Raw genomic sequence first — 18,772 nt, 5'->3', positions numbered from 1 at the left:
TGATTTATGGGTACTAGACAGTCTAGAAACAACTCTACTGATACTCCTTACAGACCAAGACTGTGCTAAAAGTGATCTAAGCATCCTTCTGTGTGGGCTGCAGACTCCTGCAGAGTTACAGTGCTTGACATAGATGGTAAATGTGATCTCAAACAGCAGCACAAGCTTGTTTCAGCACAACTAGACTTTTGAAAATGAGTAGGGCTATATTCGGATTTTACTTTCAAGCAACCTACTCTGGACTTGAGGAAAGTCGATGGTCCACAGAAAGATCAGGCTGGGAAACAATGAAGAATGTGGCCAGCGTAGATGATAGACCAAATAAAAAAGGCAACTTTAAGAGGCATAAGGAAGTAAAAATTTCTGTGACAGTCCTAATTAAGTAGACAAAAAAAGAAAATTCATTTTTGGATTAGCATAGCATTTGAAGGGAAACGTACATGCAGAGCAAAGGAACCCGAATAAACATAGAAGAGCCAGCATTAGCACTAGGGGGGCTGAATAAGGAAAGATGAAAAGTCTGATGTATTTCTGGCTTAAATATGCTTAAAGAGCCTCAGGTTTGTGCCTGACCCCAGTGCAGTGAGGCAGTTACAGGAATCACGGAATGTCCTGAGTTGGAAGGGACCCACAAGGATCATCGAGTCCAACTCCTATCCCTGCATATGACAACCCCACAGGTCACACCGTGTGTCTGAGGGGGTTGTCCAAAGGTTTCTTGAATCCTGCCAAGCTTAGGGGCTGTGACACCTCCCTGGGGAGCCTGTTCCAGTGCTCCAGCACCCTCTGGGTGAAGAACCTTTTCCTAATAACAGCCACCGCAGCCCAGCGCGCTGGGTCTCCGGGGCAGCAGGGTTGGTGCTCACAGGCACAGCGATGTCTCCAAGCCACTCAAACACATACCCAGAGTGTGTGTTGGGTGTGTGGGGGATATTGATTTAGTCCAGTTTTTCGAAGTTAGTAAAAAAGTGTCATTCAGGTTCCTGGCACAGCAAATGCGGAGAGAAGCAAGGTCATTAAAGCAGCTATTCCCTTTCTTCCTTTATTCTTTGCTACCAAAGGTCATTAGGAGCCGATAACAGCGTAAGGCAGACAGAAAACCAAGGTATCAAAGGGCTATTACTGACAGCAAGAAGCACAAATCTGCAATAGCTACGTAGCATTGATTCCCAAGACTACTTTTATTTCCTTCAGAAACACTCAGGAAAAAACCCTCCAAACTATACAAGTTGGGAAGAAGAGCCAAGTCTTAAAAGTCTCTTAAAAAACAAAGTGAGAAGGCGAGTTTTGGCAATCGGCATCACTTAAAGCACTTGTAGATGTGCGTCAAACCAAGTTGGGCATCTCGGTACGTGGAAGTTCAATGGGATGCAATAGCCCATGGACCAGAGAGAAAGAAAAAATGTAGTTTAAATAGCAATATGAGCAATCCACATTCGTCAGAGAAAAAAAAAGGCACATCTTTATGGCTGGTCAAATTCAAATTAAGAAAAGCCTCACTGCACAAACTTCAGTGAAGGGACAATTGAATTGACCTCTATTTTTAGCATCTGGGAAAAGATGGAAAAATATCTTAAATTAATTCATCAAGGAAGGGGAGGAGAAAGTGGAAAAGGTCCCTGTGGCCAATACGGCCTTAAAACTAACATGTCTTCTAAACCATTGCTCTAGTGCTGGAAATGAGGGTTTCATTTGTTGTACACGCTGGCAAAAAGCTGCTCAATCTACACTAATTGTTGGGGGGAAAGAAAAATGTCAGTGTGAGGAAACATTGAAGTCACAGCCTCAAAGGAGAAGGAGACCATTTATTCGTTGTTCCAGTTTTGCATACACTTTCTTAGCAGAAAAGACAGTTGTGCAATTTTTACATATTAAAAAACCCAAGGGTAAATGATTCTGGTGTACGAATACATAAACGTCTATACCCACAGAAAAGTTGCTCTCACCTATATAAAACTTGAGCCTGAGAAGTCAACCTTACTTTGAGGATGAACTCAAGAGAGGCTCCTGAAAAAGGCAGCAAATTGGAAGCAAAATTAAGTACTAAAAACATTGTCAAATTATGCCCATATCAATTTATTTATTTTTTAAATAACAAACTGCTTTTCTGTGTTAAAGAAACAACCAATATTGGACAATCCTCTCCCACATTTTAAGAAAACTATGTAAAAACAAAGACTCATACCATTACTTAGTAACTTATTACACTTAGAGGAGAACTGGTTTACATTTGGTACATTTGTTCCCAAGCACGAGACATTTGTCTCAATCTTCTTCACATGATTTTGGCACAGATGACAATAAAGACCTTCTGAAGCAGTTATCATCTCTATCATCTCTGATTAAGTTTCAAAAAGTCCTCACGTGATGCAAAATTAAAAGATGACAAGGAAAAAAAGTGTAGGCCCACCAGATAATACAAGTTTCGGTCACTTCATACACGACACATTCTTCAAATTGAAAGAACGATGGGCAATTTCCAGTAACTTCTATATTAAATTGGCTGGATCAGAAAAGTGGGCAGAGGACTTCTCAATTATTTTGTATTATAATTTACCAGCTGGCAAAGCATCTTTGGTTACAAAAGAACCTAAAGCATCCCATGCGAGAACACTTGAATTTGCCTTTGTCCCTGCGGAAAGGAACCATTTCTAGGACAGGTCAAATGGCTTTTTTCTTACTTTTATCCATTGGAGATAACACAGTTTTCCTCTAGTAGTACCACAGTGATGCGAAGTCGAAAAATATTTCTTCTCACAACATCTGGGATGCAGGTTGTGTTGAAACGCCAAGAAGTCAGTTCTGCAGCCAGCAGCAGCACAAAGGATTGATCTGCTACTGAATCGACTCAACGTTTGACAAAAGCAAGGGAACGCTGTGACAAAAGGCACACAGTCCCACAAGGACGGCCACAGGGTGTGAAAATCCTGGTGTTGACAGGCCAAATGTTGCTAGTTGTTTTTTATTTTTCCTTCCTCTCTCGGTAATGCAATACTTAACCTTCTCTGAAATGAAGGTAACAGCATACGGCCAACGGAGCCAGAAAGCAAGTTCAAGGACAAACACGGCTCCTGCTACCAAACAATAAAGCTGTGGAGGTCGGTGCCCCACCTGAGGTTGTGGAGAGGAATGAATGAAAAAAGACAGATTGAACTCACAGAGCGCAGATCCGTCAGTGACTGATAAAACTGATGGTGTTCATGAAGATTTTGGGAAAGAAAAGCTCGGTTTACCAGAAATGCAAGTTAAGAGAAGGACCAATTTGTACAGATCTTTTACAGTCAGTATGTTTCTACAGATGCTGATGTTGTATTTTTACTGAAGACATTGGGCTGGCAGATGTTTGGTCTGTCTCAGGAAACCTTTTCTTTAATAAGTCTGCTAAATGGGAAAAGCATTTCAGTGTACTCCAAGATCTGAATTTGGCCCTGAATTTGAAATTTGAGAGACTGCTTTGAGACTCCACCTCCAAGAATGATTGAAGTATCATAGGATCATTTTGGTTGGAAGAGATCCTCAAGATCATCAAGTCCAACCATAACCTAACCTAACTCTGGCACTAAACCACGTCCCTAAGAACCTCGTCTAAATGTCTTTTAAACCCCTCCAGGGATGGTGACTCCACCACTGCCCTGGGCAGCCTGTTCCAATGCCCGACAACCCTTTCCGGGAAGAATTTTTTCCTAACGTCCAATCTAAACCTCCCCTGGCTATCTGTTTCAGAAATACGATTTTGAAATCTCTTGCACGTTTAAGATAATTTTTTCTGTTCTTCACAGTAAAAACAGGTATCTGTGTCACTAACTCAGATGGTCTGATTTCATTTCACCTGCCGCTTACCATTTGCACCTTGTTCCACAGGACAACTGGGACAGGAACTTTCTTACCATAATTTGCTTATTTATTTCCTACTACAATTGCATCCCGAACATCAGTTTGTAAAAAATGCTAAAATATAAGAAATCACTAAAAGCAAATTGAAGTTATTTTGTAATGGCATTGTACAAAGGCACAAAACTAGAAGCTCCCTTTAGAAGGCAGACATCTGCCCACAAGAAGAGATGCCATCGCTGCGCATGTGGTGTTGAAAGACAATTGTCATTCAAGAACCGAGGGCACTGCAAAATTCAGACCCTGAAATTGTTAAACATCAAAGCAGTTGAGGAAAAGGAAAAAATCTTCTAATTACTTTGCCACGCACCAAGTAATTCAGTACTGTTTATAATCGACACTGCATAATTTGCCGGCAGGCTAAAATAAAACTGAAGATTCCCTAAAGCTTTGCAATGTGTACAAATAAATGAGTATCAATGACTGCATAGTACTTATTGACTACACGCTAAAAATGCAACTGAAGATTCCCTGAAGCTTTAAAACATGTCCAAGCACTAACCAGCTCACCGAAACAAAAGTCCACTGAATGGGAGCCCAGGCACATAACAATCTCAACAGATCTTTATTGTGAGTATCAGAACGCAGTCAACATTATTGCTATCATAAAAAAAAAAAAACAAAAAAACAACCAAACAAATCACAGAGGAAAGTATTTTGCTTCTCTCATAGATTTAATAGCAGTGCACTGCTGCCTCTCTTGGAGTGTTTAGTGACAATACACTGACATGTGGCTACAGCTGAACAGAGGCGGCTCTGGCCAGTTTTAAAGAATGGGAGGCTGCTGGTGGAAGTAAACAGCAATTGAATTAGATTTAGTTATTAAATCCATAGAACGAGGCTGGCACATCTGCTTACACACAGGCCCAGTGTGTATGGAAGGGGAAATTCACTCCCGAATGATTTTTCAGGCTAGTTCGTTTCCTCCACGCAGTCTCCAATGTTAATTGAGTTGTTCAGGCTGGTGCAGAACGGCTGCCAAACGCACCATCTGCTCTTTGGGCAGTGTATTTTCACCATCATTACATGCTCCATGCTTGTTTTTCATATATAAACAGATATACACATAGTGTATAATACTTATTGCTAAAGACAGACCCCAACACCCAGTGCCCAAAACGTAACACAGCGTAATAAAAACCATTACTGAAGTACTTCAAACATCCTCTGTAAAACGGTCACCTGAAGCCATATGGACTTGGTACAACAGAAATCATGTCAGCTAATGAAATGTGAGGATAGCAATGGGCATTTCCAAAGTGATTAAGCCTCTGACCTTAATAAGCACTCCAGGATTAAGGTGCAGGTACTACAACATTTCCAAGCCACAGAAAAGCTACGGTTCCAGTTTTCTAAACTGTCACGGCAAAGATGGGTCCCGTGTGTAAACGGCATCGCCGCGGGCAGCCCCTGGACACACCAGCACCTCCACGTAACCACAACAGGGCAGGGCGGTCACCAGGGCCTGACCGTCGACTTCTTGTCACGAACCTCCCGTTTGCGAAGTCCTTCCCATCGCCTCTTTTTGTTGTTGATTTTTACCTCAAGCTCCAGTTCAGTTCAGGATCTGTTTCGTGTCCTTTAAATTTTCAGTGAAGAAAAACAGTTGCAGTTTCCCTTCAAATACAAAGGGAAAATATTCCGGTTCTCAAGCATCAAAATACTTTTATAATTTTATTGTGATGATCGAGCAACTCTTTTACATCCCAGCCCTCAGTTTGGTAAGAAGTGCTGGAGCCCAATAGTGCCAGTTGTGCTGTAATATTCATTCAAGCCTAGTTAAGTTAGAAGCCAGATGGAAGCAGACGGAGATGACCATTTATACAAGACCAGAAGAGGCTTACTAGAAGAAGGCAGCAAAAAATATCTAAAGATTTTGACTGTGGTACACACCATCGAACCATTCACAGCTCATAGGACACACTGGGGGCTGAGGGCAGAACAGCCCTTTCCCTGCGGCCACTTCCCACCGCAACCAAAGAACTGGGCACAAAACACAGGAGTGAAACCCTCCAGGGATCGCAGGAGATGACAGAAAGCTGAGGAACAAAAGGAGAAACAGATGCAAGCTGCAGAACAAACAGATGAGCACATGTTGAAGCTTAGAGACAAAAGAGAGACAGGTGGATGCCTACTATTCTATAGAATGACAGATGATGTCTATAGAACGATTCCATGATTCTATGTCGGCCATACAACAGGACTGTACTCATGGAAGAAGTTTCAACCCTTTGCCATCCAGCAGCTACGTGAAACCTATCAGAAAATTGCAACTCAACTTCTTTAACTACTTGAAAGAGGACCACAGGCTTCTACTGCTCTGGAGGAATTTACAAAGATCTACACATCTAAGGCCAGGATATCCAACATACGGGCACTACTCAACCTACAGCTACCCAAGAAAAGGGTTAGCAGGAAAGAAGCATCTTCCAACCCATTCCCTGCCATATGAGGTACCTCCAGTTTGTAGCTGAACCACAGGCAGCCCCATCGTGTGATACCCGATCACGTCACCACAGCTACATTTCATTTATGGCTGCAATACTGATGTCCTATTGCCATCACTGCAACAGAAAACACAGAATTCCATAAATAGATGCCTGTGGTAGTCACAGGAGAAGCTATTGACATTAATCGCCCTGATACCTCCATGAAAAAAACCCAAACCCTCTGACTAAAAGCTGGGCATTTAAAGGCTTTACAATTTCGCCATTTAGCCCTGTGAAATCACAAGAAGCTTCTGTACAATGGCATTTCCCTTTTATTACTCCTAAGAACTTCCAGTAAAAGAAGACTGCAAATTTTAAAATGTTACCTTTCTGTGTACATGTATCAAAACCAGTCCTTACATGACCATATTTTTGCCTCAAAGCGGGTCTGCCTCCATCATACAGCACAAGTAATTGCAATTCACACCCTGATAAACAGCATCGCAAATCAACAACATGCAGGTCCCTGGCTTATTGACAGAGGAAGCAGGAAGACAGAGGGACAGTGATGCCTACAGGAAAAAGAATCTGTTGATAAGGCCAACAAGAAGAAATACAGATATGAGCCAGATCACACTGGGTTGGACTGGCACACGAGCAATCAACTGTAGGTCACATTCTGTGCAAAACACGTTTTTATGGCACCTGACTTGTGTTTAAGAATCTTCAAAAACATCCCAAACCTTTGGATACTTGAGAAACTGGGGCCAAAACTCACGTTACAAACTAACATCACAATTTGAGAAAACCACCTCGGACAAGTTTGGGAAGCACTCAAGCAATACACAATGTATCAAACCGGTTGCCATAAGGACACTGAGATTGTATTTCTTAGAAGCTATGAGTGCTTGCAGGGACTTCTCTAATACGTGACGACACAAGAAATGAAGATAAAAAAATACTGAACAGCTCATTTGTTTTTGTAAGCACAGTCCATCCTGAATAAGGCAGGATCCTGAGGGATAAAATTATACACTCATGTAAGTTTAGAGACTATTACACAAAGAGAATTGAAGTTAAAGTGGCAAAGGGCAACTTTAACTTTGACCTTACGATCTCCTTTTCAGGATACCATTCCTCCACCTCTGCACCAAGAATGAAACCTCCACCCTGGAATTCCCCATCCACCTCCTCCTTCAGTGACATTTACAATTATATTACACCACATACATGCACACACGTTGCATAATAGTGCTACAGTGTATGCTGTATAAATTATGTAAATACACTCCACTTTGTTTCAAAGTAATTTCTGGATTTACACTTATACAGTACACACAGTACCACATTCAAGGAGATGCAGCAAGTGAATAACATATTATATAAAAGAGTCTCACATATCCAAAAGCAAGTAGGTCACTCAACTATTCATATTGTTTGAAGCAGTTATTTAAGCATCCAACTATACAACACAGAGTATTTTCTTTATTAACAGATGCTATAAAAATGTCAACAACTCCTCAGCTCCTCGTGTTCTCTCTGCATTATGAAGTTGCCAATCATGATTCCACAATTAATTCCACGTTACCATACAGCTCTGTGACGTCTCCTATAAGCTTGGTGTGGCAAGACTTTTTCCAATAGCAACCGCTCTGTAACAGGGGTTTTACGTTTTGCTTTGGACATCAAGAGCCATAACTCACTTCATCAGACATGATAAGACAGATGGGAAATGTCAGGGTAGGTTTATTTTAGCAATGAACCAGCCACGCTGTTTTCTTTCTCAATAGCGGTTTTATCATGAAAGTTCAATGCACTGGTTGCAAAGTCTCTCTCACATAATCCATCTTTGGCATGTTTTTCAATTTTATGCATCCTCAAAAGGCTTTTCCAAGGTTTTTTGATGGTCTGTACAGTATAACAATCACTTTTTACATTTGTATGTAGATCAGGAAGAAAAGTGGAAAATGTAGAGTATGCAGAATAGTTTTAATAAACAGTTTTACATACAGTACCTTACATATAGAACAGTGTGTTTGCAAATTTAAATAATTTTTGAATGTACAGTGGCTTGTACTCTTATCAAAAGGTAAATTCAAGTTTACTGTCTATCGGTTCTAAAATGCATTTATACAGATAACTAGAACTGATAAACAGACGTGAGGCATAAAACGTTCAAGTATCTTAATGTCATCAGTTAAATAGCCTCCTTTTAACAGTCATATTTTACAAATTTCAAAACCTGTACATACATTATTTTCAATTTTAGAAACTGCTTGTTAAAAGGTAACATTTCATGTTAACCACCAGTTTTAATAGTCTATTGTAATAAAACTAGATGTGTAGATATAAATGTATATAGTATGTATATATGTACATGTGTTTCTATACACATATACATACACATACAAATACGTATGTAGCACTGGGTACAGCGGCAACTTGTAAGCACAGGGAAAGTCCTGGGCTCAAAATCCAGCAAGAGCTAACAGAGCAAGTAGGTTGCCTTTGGTTTCGTGACGTTTCATTCACTGAAGGTGAATGATTTTATAAAAACATCTTGGGTGACATTATCTTGTGAGATTTATTCCAGTGGTTTAGTATATTCACAGCCACAGACAGTTTTGCTGCTCTCGTCATTCCTCATCCCAGCTGAGGATGGTAACGTTTCAGAGGGTCAACACCAGAACTGAACTACCCAGGACAAAAATTGTACCTTGAATCCTGAATACTGCAATAGAACATAAAAAAATATAAACTAGATACAATTTTGGATGGATTGCTGGCACCAAGTAGGACTTTGGAAAAAAAAAACCTTCATGTAAGTCACAAACTCTCATCCCAGTGGTTTTAATATTATTTGGCACATCTGACCACTATTTGCCACTTATGTTTTAAAAGAGCCTAAGGGTGCTGTAATAAGGATTTCTAGTTAAAAAAATACTTTAAAAAGGAGACCATGATAAGCAATTTCTTTCAAAAAAAAAAAAAAATCACAGCTAGTACGTTCATTTTCCTGAACATTCATGAGAGAAGGAAATAATCTAAAAAACTTTCCTTGTAGAGAGGATATAGATCTCTCTGTGTCTATCTTTCACTAGCAAGATAAAAGGAATTCATTAAAAAAGCAGTTCCCAAGAATTTTTCGCCAGTTGAATTCTGCAAATTTAGAACTTTTTGCCAAAGGTTTGAAAACAGTAGCACTGTTCTTTGCAGAGGTTTCGTTGGTTCAGCTTTCTTATCTGCGGGAATTTTCTTGTTTAGCATGTTAAAAATCATATCAATGTTTCTCAGAATGTAATGTATCACATTTTGAAGCTTGGACATGAATATTCAGATTTTCAATATAACAGATTCCTTAATCTACATTTCCTCTCCTCTCTCTAAAGCTTCAGGCTATTAATGTAATCAGCAAAGAACCAGATAAATGCTCAGCTTGTTGTTATCTTCCTGTCAGTCTTGTGGCTAGTAATAAAATTCACTGTAAAGAACCTATTTTTATTTTTTTATTCTTCCTTTTGTCATACAGAGCAAAGCGTCGCTATTTGCTGTACTTTCCCCATGTCAATTAAGAGCTGTTTGATACGTCGCTTGAGCTGGGGCAATCTTGCCAGAGGATCTGGTGGTTCCAGTTCTCCAGTGAAGTCGAGCCAGCTTTCTAGAACTACAGAAGGAAAAGGAAGAAGGTGATTAGAATAAGTCTTCAAGTAACAGTTTTCATAAAAATTAAACTTTTCTTTCTTACTCTGTCTTTTATAGGAAAGGAAAATATCCTGAGGCTGTGATTTTTATTTAACTGAAGAAATGTTGATTAAGGAAACACCAACTAATTCCATGTTTCACTCAAACAAACCAAACATACCTTCTGATTTGATTGTTGCTATAAAAAGGTACCTGGAAGCAAATTATACCCTTGGCTAACAATTTACCATCTACACACCTAAAAGAAACCTCGATTCACAGCCTTCTAGCTCTGACAGTCCTGCAACAGAAAAGGCAAACCTTAAATGCAAGGTTTGCTTCTGCCACTTTAACAGGCTCCACTGTACAAGGTCCAGATTACAGAATGGTTTTCCAATCTTCAACAAATGTTTTTCAAGGAATTTCTATGCTTGTAGAGACAGAGAAGGGAAAAGGTCAGCCCAGTTAGTCTAGAAATACTGCCTAGTACAAGCAGAAATACTGAAACTGCAAATAGGAATAAGGTAAATTTATTTGTAAAAAGATAATAAAGGGCTCCTACGACTAGACTACAAGCTCCTCTCTTTCTTAACTTCTATGACTGGCAAGTAAATTTATATGCAGTGATATTTGCTCCTACACTACAATGTCATTCAAGACTGATTTATCTTCCTGAAACCTGTTATTTACTAACATAAAGCAAACCAAAGTTGAAGGCAGAATGAACACTTCTTTTTTTTTTCCTGAATATTGTCAAATACTAGAACAATCAGGCCAAAGCCATTTCAGGCATAGAAAAATTCATCAACTTTACAATCAATATCTGGACAAAGACAAATTAGCTAAGCTTTCTGAAGCCTGCCTAATATCACAAACTTGAGCTAAATTTTCAGGAGTCCCGAGTGCTTAAGCTACTTTATTGGGTTTTCAAAACTTGCAGAAGAGGGTGGAGGTATCAAGGGTACAAGCCCTGGTTATAATTTTGGGTACTCAAATTTCAACACAACTCTTAAAAATACATCCTCAGTGCCTCAGATCACCTTCAACACAGTGGTTATGAAAGATGCTGTTACAGGTGTATTAAGTATCTGGAAAAGCAGTTACCATCAACTTCTTTTTCAATCAGGTCCATTCTGCTGGTGACTTCATTCTGTACATTCTCTATGTGGGTGAGGAGGTTTAGCTGCCATTGAAGATGTGTGTCCACTTGTTCTTCTGAGCCTTTTCTTTCATTGCAAACAAACACAGTGTTTCCTTCAGCAGAATTCTTCACAGTAGCAACAGAAAGAAAAAAACAGCCATTTAAGAAGGTTTTCTTGTGTTTTAATTTCTGGTGTTGATTTCAACACTTGAGTCACATGATAAACTACGTTGGTTTAGAATTGTACTTCTGTCTGCTTGACAAGACGCATACTCAAAAAGCCATGTACTGTGATACATCGGTAGACTAAAGCAAACAAAATGCAAATTCCAAATAAATGAGCACATGTAGCACTGGGAGAATAAGGCAAGAGGTAAAGTTTACCAGCTCAAGCACTTTGTTCAATGCAGTAAGACAGACGGCATTTCCGTGCCCTTTTTCTATAAATCATGAGTTAAATCATGAAGTGCTCAACTATATTGGTCTAGCATCACTGAAAATGTGCAAAACTCTAAGGTTTGTTTCAAATTTAGCCAGAGAATGAAAGAAAACTCCCTAAAATGCAGTAATATCCAAGATGTCAACAGTTACTATTTTGCACAAATAAATGCCAGAGCGAGGAGTGACTGTTACTGCGTTAATACACTTCTCTAATGAAGTGCTCAGCTGACTACTTTTTTCCACGTCACATTACAATAGATTTAACAGCATTTTTTTCTAAAGTATTTCTCCCTCCAGCCAAGAATCAGAAGGGTGAGGAGAGAGGGGAAGAAGAAATTAGGGACTGATGGATTTTAAGTTACTTCTTAAGCAAAACAAGTAACTATTTAAGACTTAAAATCAATTAAAAAAAATTCTTGGACTGACCTGCTGGCAGCTTTTAGAGGACAATTATTGTTAAAACCCGAAATATTCATTAAAGGAGTCAAAGTTATTTACCAAAGACAGATTTTAAAATCATAAAAGCCTCTGAACTCTAACACCTTTCAGATAAAATCTCTCTCAAGACATCAGGTTTGCATCCACAAACTGTTAATAATCTTTTAAAAGGATGTTTCTAATGTAAATTATAAATGCCCCATTTCTTACAGTTTTCAGACCCTCTGTAAAACCACGAGAGAAGAACGCAGTTTTTTCCTTGCCGTATGAGAACCCAAGTCCATAATTCTAATCCAAGATCATGTGTTAGGTGAATCTTTTAGATGCCCACTGCAGTAAGTTAGAGAAAAATCTTAAAGCTAAATAACACCACATTTATTTTTTCCTTTTAATGGCCTCTGTATTTATTCAAATGCCTAGTAAATGCTGCTCAAAAAATAAACCAGAGGATGAAACGCGTCCTCCTCTAAGCTAAGAGATCCATGTAGGCAATCAGGGAGTGGTGGTAAAAAAGCAGAGTACAGGATCCAGGTTGTGAAGAAATAAAGGGGAGGTTCTGGTGGGGGTGGTTCGTGCTTTCAGAAGTAAGAACAAAGAAACTAAATACATTTTAAAGATGATGTGTAGTCCAGAAAAGGGACTTGGTAATAGTCAATCTGAACACTGTTTATAAGAGAAAAGATGGTATTCAGACCTATAGATTAGGATAAGGTGAAACAGTATGGAAAAACCAGAATATTCAAGGCTCTGCAGGACACTAGAAGGCAGAATCCCAAGCCCAAACCAAAACTTTGACAAAAAGAGGTGAAGGTGGCACCTTACAGAGAAGTCAGGAGAGCCCTTCAATGAGTAGTAGGTCTAGACAGAAAACCTTATTTCAGATATCAAGGTTCACCATGGGCAACAAGGTGAATGAGGTGTCCCAAAGGAAAGATCACTCTGACACTGCCCCAACCAGATCTCCTGCTTTAAAACAGAGAGGACGTTGCTTTCTAGGTATCTCCTTTTGTCTTTGAAGGAAACACAAGTTTTGTTTTGCTGCTCACATGTATTTTCTTTAAATTCTAAATATATTTATACTATTTACAATGCCAACTTAGGCTAATGTGGGAAGGAAAGCGTATTTCAAACCGCTGCATGTCTCCATACTACACAAACTGAGTATAATCATGGAACTTAGCATACAGTTATTTCTAACTAGAACGAGCCAAATTTTCCCATTCAGACTATATAGTTTACATGCCAAATTTAAAACTAAAATTAAAAGAAAAAAAGACATATCTTACTCATTTCTTCCACACCAGAAACTGTACTTCAAAAGGGGGGTGAGTTGGGTGATTTATTCTCACACAGTTGATATTGCAGAAAACAGATAGGTTTGGTTTACTTTGATTTTTGCTCAAAGAGAACTCTGCATTAAAACCAGACTAAGAAGTTTCAGACCTTTTCCACAAAGTAATGGATTCAAACCATTAATGCAAAAATGAGAAAGATATTTAAATAGCCAAATATAAACCTGACTAAAAACCTGTGAAACAAGACTCAAAAGAAGCCGCACATGAGGTGAAATTAGTTGGTCAGTAAATCACCACTTGTGGACAGAATTCTAGACAGTGTTGCTATTAAAAGAAGAATATGGTACAATAATAAACTCTATTACAAATCTCAGTTAACTAAACAACAACAAAAAACACATAGAAAATGGAACTAAGAGGAAAAAGGAAACTTGTCCAGAGAAAAAAGAAGCCTGTTCATTTTTACTCACCTTGCAAAAAAACAAAAAAAAAAACCCCAAAAAACACACAACCACCTAAGTTCTGTTTCAAGACCCTGCATTTTAAGCATAGGATTTGTTTTTCTTTTTTCCCAAAAAAAAGTATTGGATTAAGCATAAAACCAGCTTTTGCATAGGGAATACTTCAACCACACTTTGCATTTCTTTCACCAACTGAAATGAGTATACTTTACCTGAAGCTATTTCAGTGATCCAACTTTGCTTCTAGTGATTTCTGCTGCCATATTATTTGATAGAATGCGTTGAGTCATAACAATGAGCATTTCTAAATACTTGTATGCACTTGAGTTACCAGATTAAACATATTTTTCTAGGAAACATCCCAGATGAAAGACGATACTTACCTGTTCATTCATGCCATCATCTTTAAAAGAATATTGTAAACAGTTTTTATTCTCTGTGTGAAATTCCTGATCTTCCTCAAAACTACTTGTATCTTCATCATCTGAGCTCATAGGGTCAGTGACTGCTTTGCATTCTTGACCAAAACTCTGAGGTTTTTGGTAACTGTGCTCACTTGTGATGTACGTTTCTTCCATCTTCTGGGGTTTACTGGGTGGCTCTCTATGGTTTTGACTGTGACACGTCCTTTCAGTTGGATTAACGGCATCTGGCAAAGTCACCGATTTCTTCTCTACCCCAACAGTTACTTGTTCCTGTTCTTTTCGCATCCCTGAATAAGCCCAGAGATGAAGGTCTGGGTGATGTTTATTTCTGCATTGAAGAGGAAGAAAAAAAAGCAAGTTACAGAGAATGCCACAGCACTGAAGTATCAAGCATCTGCTTCTGCTACATCATGGCGATTGCTAAGCACCACTATTAAACATGTAAGTAGTCCTCGATCACTTACCAATTTAGGATAAATCCAGAATGTCCCTTTAATACAAAATTGACCATAAAATAAAAAATAGAAATTGCAAATAAACCAAATAGACATCATCTGCTCAGGTGCCAAACACCTAACTCCCGCTGAAGCTGAGGGTACTCCACATCTTGCACTTGAATTATTTAAACTATTATACAAGAAAGAACTTTAATGTGAGAGAATAATGCATATGGAATAATGGTAGTTTCTGCTACCTAAATATATAAAGATGGGGAATAAACCCTGGACTGATACTTACTTTAATATCCCAATCTTCAGTTGAAGTCCATGCAGTATTTCAGTGACACCATATACATCTGCCAGTAGGTGATGTGTTGACACAATCTTTTTGGCATTAAGGTGAGAGTAGTTTTCTTTCAAAAAGGATAATCCACACATGTGTCCATTGTTTAGCCAGTCTTTATCATAAAGATATTTGGCACTCCACCTCTGACCTGGGGTAAGCAATAAACAAATTCAGGGCCAGCTAAAGCCACAGCAGAACTGTAATTAAAACTAGAATGCTATAATCATATGCTGTACTCTCCTAAATGTCTCCTAACATCCACGAAATAATAATTTAAGACCTTGCTATTAAGACATTAAAATTTATTTCTCATGGATTAAGAGGAAGCTCTTAACATTAATGAAAACAAAAATAAACCTGAAATTTCAAAGGCACTCGAAACAAAAATCTAATCCCCTTTGCAATCAAAGTACAGGATATTAAGAACTTTGCTATTATCAATCTAACCTCAAAAACCAGAACTATAAATTGGTATTTTATTTAACTACTGCAGATTATTTTTAAAAAAAGAAAAAAGAAAGAAAACCTAAGTTCCTAAGAGAAATGTTACACAGTGGGTTCTATATGGATCTACCCAAACCACTTTTTGTTTGTTTGTTTGTTTCTGAAAGATAAATATTTTGTTTCACTACTGTAGTCAATTATCTATCTATGAGAAGGCAGGAGAAGGCTTCGAGAAAAGCAGACATTTCCAAGTTCTCTGACAGCAGAGCTCTTACGCTCTCCTTTGCGGTGCCTTTTACATCAATATCATGTCTGGTAAATGCGCCTTAGCTCTCCCACGCTATGGCAACATCTACAACAATAACCCAAACGGGCACAAAGGGGTATCTAGCTAATGCTTCTATAGTAACTTAATAACTAAAAAAACCCAACCAACCAAACAAAAAAACCCCACCTCATAAAGATAAACAAAAGAAACAAAACTAGAAATGTATACTGAAAATTATTTCGATATTGTTGTTTACAATGAGGAACCCAGACAGACTGATTAAGACCGCAATATCTTACACTGAATTTCATATCAGACTATCATCATATACAGAACAAAGAACAGGTTGATGGAAGCCCTTCATACCTTTCAGGAGAATACCCTGTCTATCTCCTTTCTGCCCATTATCCCAATACACTTTAAAATACTGACATTGTGAATGACCTTTTTCTCCTGACACAGAAAGAAAAGAAGGATTGGTTAGGAAGGGAGAGAAGATAAAAATTAGAGAGACAGTCTCTGCATAGCAGGGGATAACGAAGTACCTGGTACAGTGCAGGGAAAGAACACAAGACAAATTAGTTGGTTTTAGTACGAAAAAGCTTGACTGCTCAAAGAGTACACGACACACAACTATCGAACAACACTCTATGGCACCAATTTAGATTCAGATCAGGGCAAATGGAAAAAGTCACATCAGTCCAGCTCTATTTTCCTCAATTTTCTTCTCAAAAATAATAAAAAAACCTGTGCTATTTTATAACTTTGCAAACAGTTTTCAGATTTCATTTATTAAATTCAGAAAGAAACTAAATTCAGGCGTGTAGTCTCACACTTAAAACAGCTGGACTGTTGGCTCTTTCACGAGAAGACACATACGTGTATTTGTATTGATTGTCAGGAAAAAATACCAAAAACTTTCTTCCAAATTGTGTAGTTTTTCTCCAAATAACTGCTAAGAAAAATGGGTTTATGGACAGAATCATTTTTAAATCAACATCATCTTAATCTAATGAATTCAGCTTAAAAGTAAATAGGCTTTTCCTTATTCTTACCGTTTCAAATTTATCCTGACAACCTTAAGTGCAAGATGTGCTGTTTGTGCACTACCATTTACTATAAAAAGCGTCAGATCTTTTAGTATTTCACATATTCAGTTCCACACCTTTATTTACACAATTCTGGACAAACACAAACATTATAAATTTGCAACTGATATGAAATGACAACCACAGCATATATTGAGTGTACTGTGGTAATGAGTCCTAAAAAAAAAATTAAATGAACGGATGTGATTCCAAGTATAGGCAAAACGAGAACGACTCAGAAAGATTTTTCAGACTACAGTGACATGAAAAAGTGCTAAGGTTTTGAGGGAATTAAGCTGCAACAACTAAAGTGATGGTAACTAAGATCATGAGTAAGATTTATTGTAGCTCAGTGTTACTAACAGGAAAGTTTCTGCTCAGAGCTAAACTTCAAAGCACTTGCCCCAAAGAAGTACAACAGATAACAAAACAACCAGACAGAGATTTGACAATTTACGCAATGCATAATATTTCTGTTTAAAAAACCCAAGTAAATAGCTGCAGATGAGGGCTATTTGGCTGTACCTGGTGGATCTCGGCAGATGTAGCAGATGTACTGCTCCGGAATGCTGTCCTCCAGCAGCCCCATGCACACACTGTGCTGCCAACACAAGCACTCTTCACACTAATACCGGAAAACAAAAAAGGCAAAAACGAAAACTGAGATAAGTAGATTCAAAAATCAGAAGCTATTGTATCGTCAAAAATGCAGAGAACAGTAGTTTAACTTAAATAGCTGGTATGAGTAAGATTATTTTAGTTGGGCAATTTGTGTCTGGGTCGGCAAAGACATCAAGCTAAAAAAATAGCTCTAGTTCTGAAAGTTACCTCAACCACAAATTCCAGACTGGAAAAAAAAATGAAGATGTAATATTTAATAATATTTCATTACAACATTCAGTATTTTAGCACCTAAATATTTAGTAGTGAAACATAAGACAGGAGTATAATATTACAGTAAAGTAGAAAGATAATGTAATACATTACAGCATAACAGTGAAAAGTAGAAAACTCTTCAGTTTAATTATTTATATTTACAAAGCATCTCTCCAGTGCGCTAGAAAGATGTGTTTTTAATATCGCACCAATGGAAAATCTAAAAGAAAAAGAAAATGAAGAGAAAATGAAAGAGGAGAAACAAGAGAATAGGTGAGCAAAATAGAAGTGGCAAGACATGAGGGCCTAGAAATAGCAAACTGGTTGCTCTCAGTGAGACAAGGCATGAAGAGGAGATAAGTGATCAAAAAAATCAGGCTGTCATTGGACTTTAGAAACGGGCAGGAAACTACCACTTAAAAAACCACATTTCCCTTTCTCAACTCAGCATTTGCCTTTGTCCTAACTACCTGTTGTTTTACTACTGAAAGTCTCCCCTCTTTGCTTTGACGTACTTTTGAGCATCAACCTTTTCAAAAAACTGAAGTCACCTTTCCTCTTGTGACACCGCCATGGCTATAGTTTCCTCTCCTCTCTCCAAAGATTTCTGCATCAGTCCATTTTTCCATATTATTACCATAACTTTTTCCATATTATTACCATAACTGAACTCCTGCTTAGCTCCTCCAATACCACAGTGCATTTTCAGTAGTGTGTTCTCAGGGACAGTCTTTGTGTCCTTCGTTTTTAGGTCTTTCTGTCATTTCCAAAAGACTTTAAGTCCATTAACACAAAACTGTCACACTTGCTTTCTTCAAGTCTCAACTAGAAAGGCTCCATATTTCAACAGAAACCTTACCACACATTAATAGTTGAATACAAACCTGGGTTTTAAGTGGGGAAGAAAAACACACAGGAATTTCATGGCGTTTTTAAAGTTATTAACAACTGCGTTCTTCCTCACTGTTGCTTGCATCTGATCTAATCACTATATTATGAATTTCTTGAGAAAAAGATTTGAAATTATTCATTAGATGGGAAATGCTCCCGTCACTGGAGTACAAATAAATAAGCAGCACTAGTTGCAATCCATCAGCACCTGAATGCT

At 38.2% G+C, this 18,772-nt stretch overlaps 1 protein-coding gene across 4 annotated transcripts in view; it reads right to left on the bottom strand.

The window, feature by feature from the left end:
• Window positions 1–4,451: 4,451 nt before the first annotated feature.
• The window catches only part of PHF20L1 (PHD finger protein 20 like 1), a 58,810-nt gene continuing 44,489 nt past the window's right edge, over window positions 4,452–18,772 (bottom strand). For all 4 annotated transcript variants that reach the window (XM_065627698.1, XM_065627697.1, XM_065627696.1 and 1 more), the window contains 5 exons: window positions 17,314–17,413; window positions 14,941–15,136; window positions 14,161–14,530; window positions 11,106–11,268; window positions 4,452–9,984 (listed from right to left, as the gene is read on the bottom strand). In XM_065627698.1, the coding sequence (XP_065483770.1) occupies window positions 9,842–9,984; window positions 11,106–11,268; window positions 14,161–14,530; window positions 14,941–15,136; window positions 17,314–17,413 (972 nt within the window). In that variant the 3' untranslated portion in view covers window positions 4,452–9,841. The remainder of the gene's footprint in view (window positions 9,985–11,105; window positions 11,269–14,160; window positions 14,531–14,940; window positions 15,137–17,313; window positions 17,414–18,772) is intronic.

The sequence above is a fragment of the Caloenas nicobarica genome, chromosome 2 (assembly GCF_036013445.1).
Source record: "Caloenas nicobarica isolate bCalNic1 chromosome 2, bCalNic1.hap1, whole genome shotgun sequence".
Taxonomy (NCBI): domain Eukaryota; kingdom Metazoa; phylum Chordata; class Aves; order Columbiformes; family Columbidae; genus Caloenas; species Caloenas nicobarica.
Note: the sequence above shows the minus strand (reverse complement) of the source record. Positions and strands in the feature narration are given on the sequence as shown.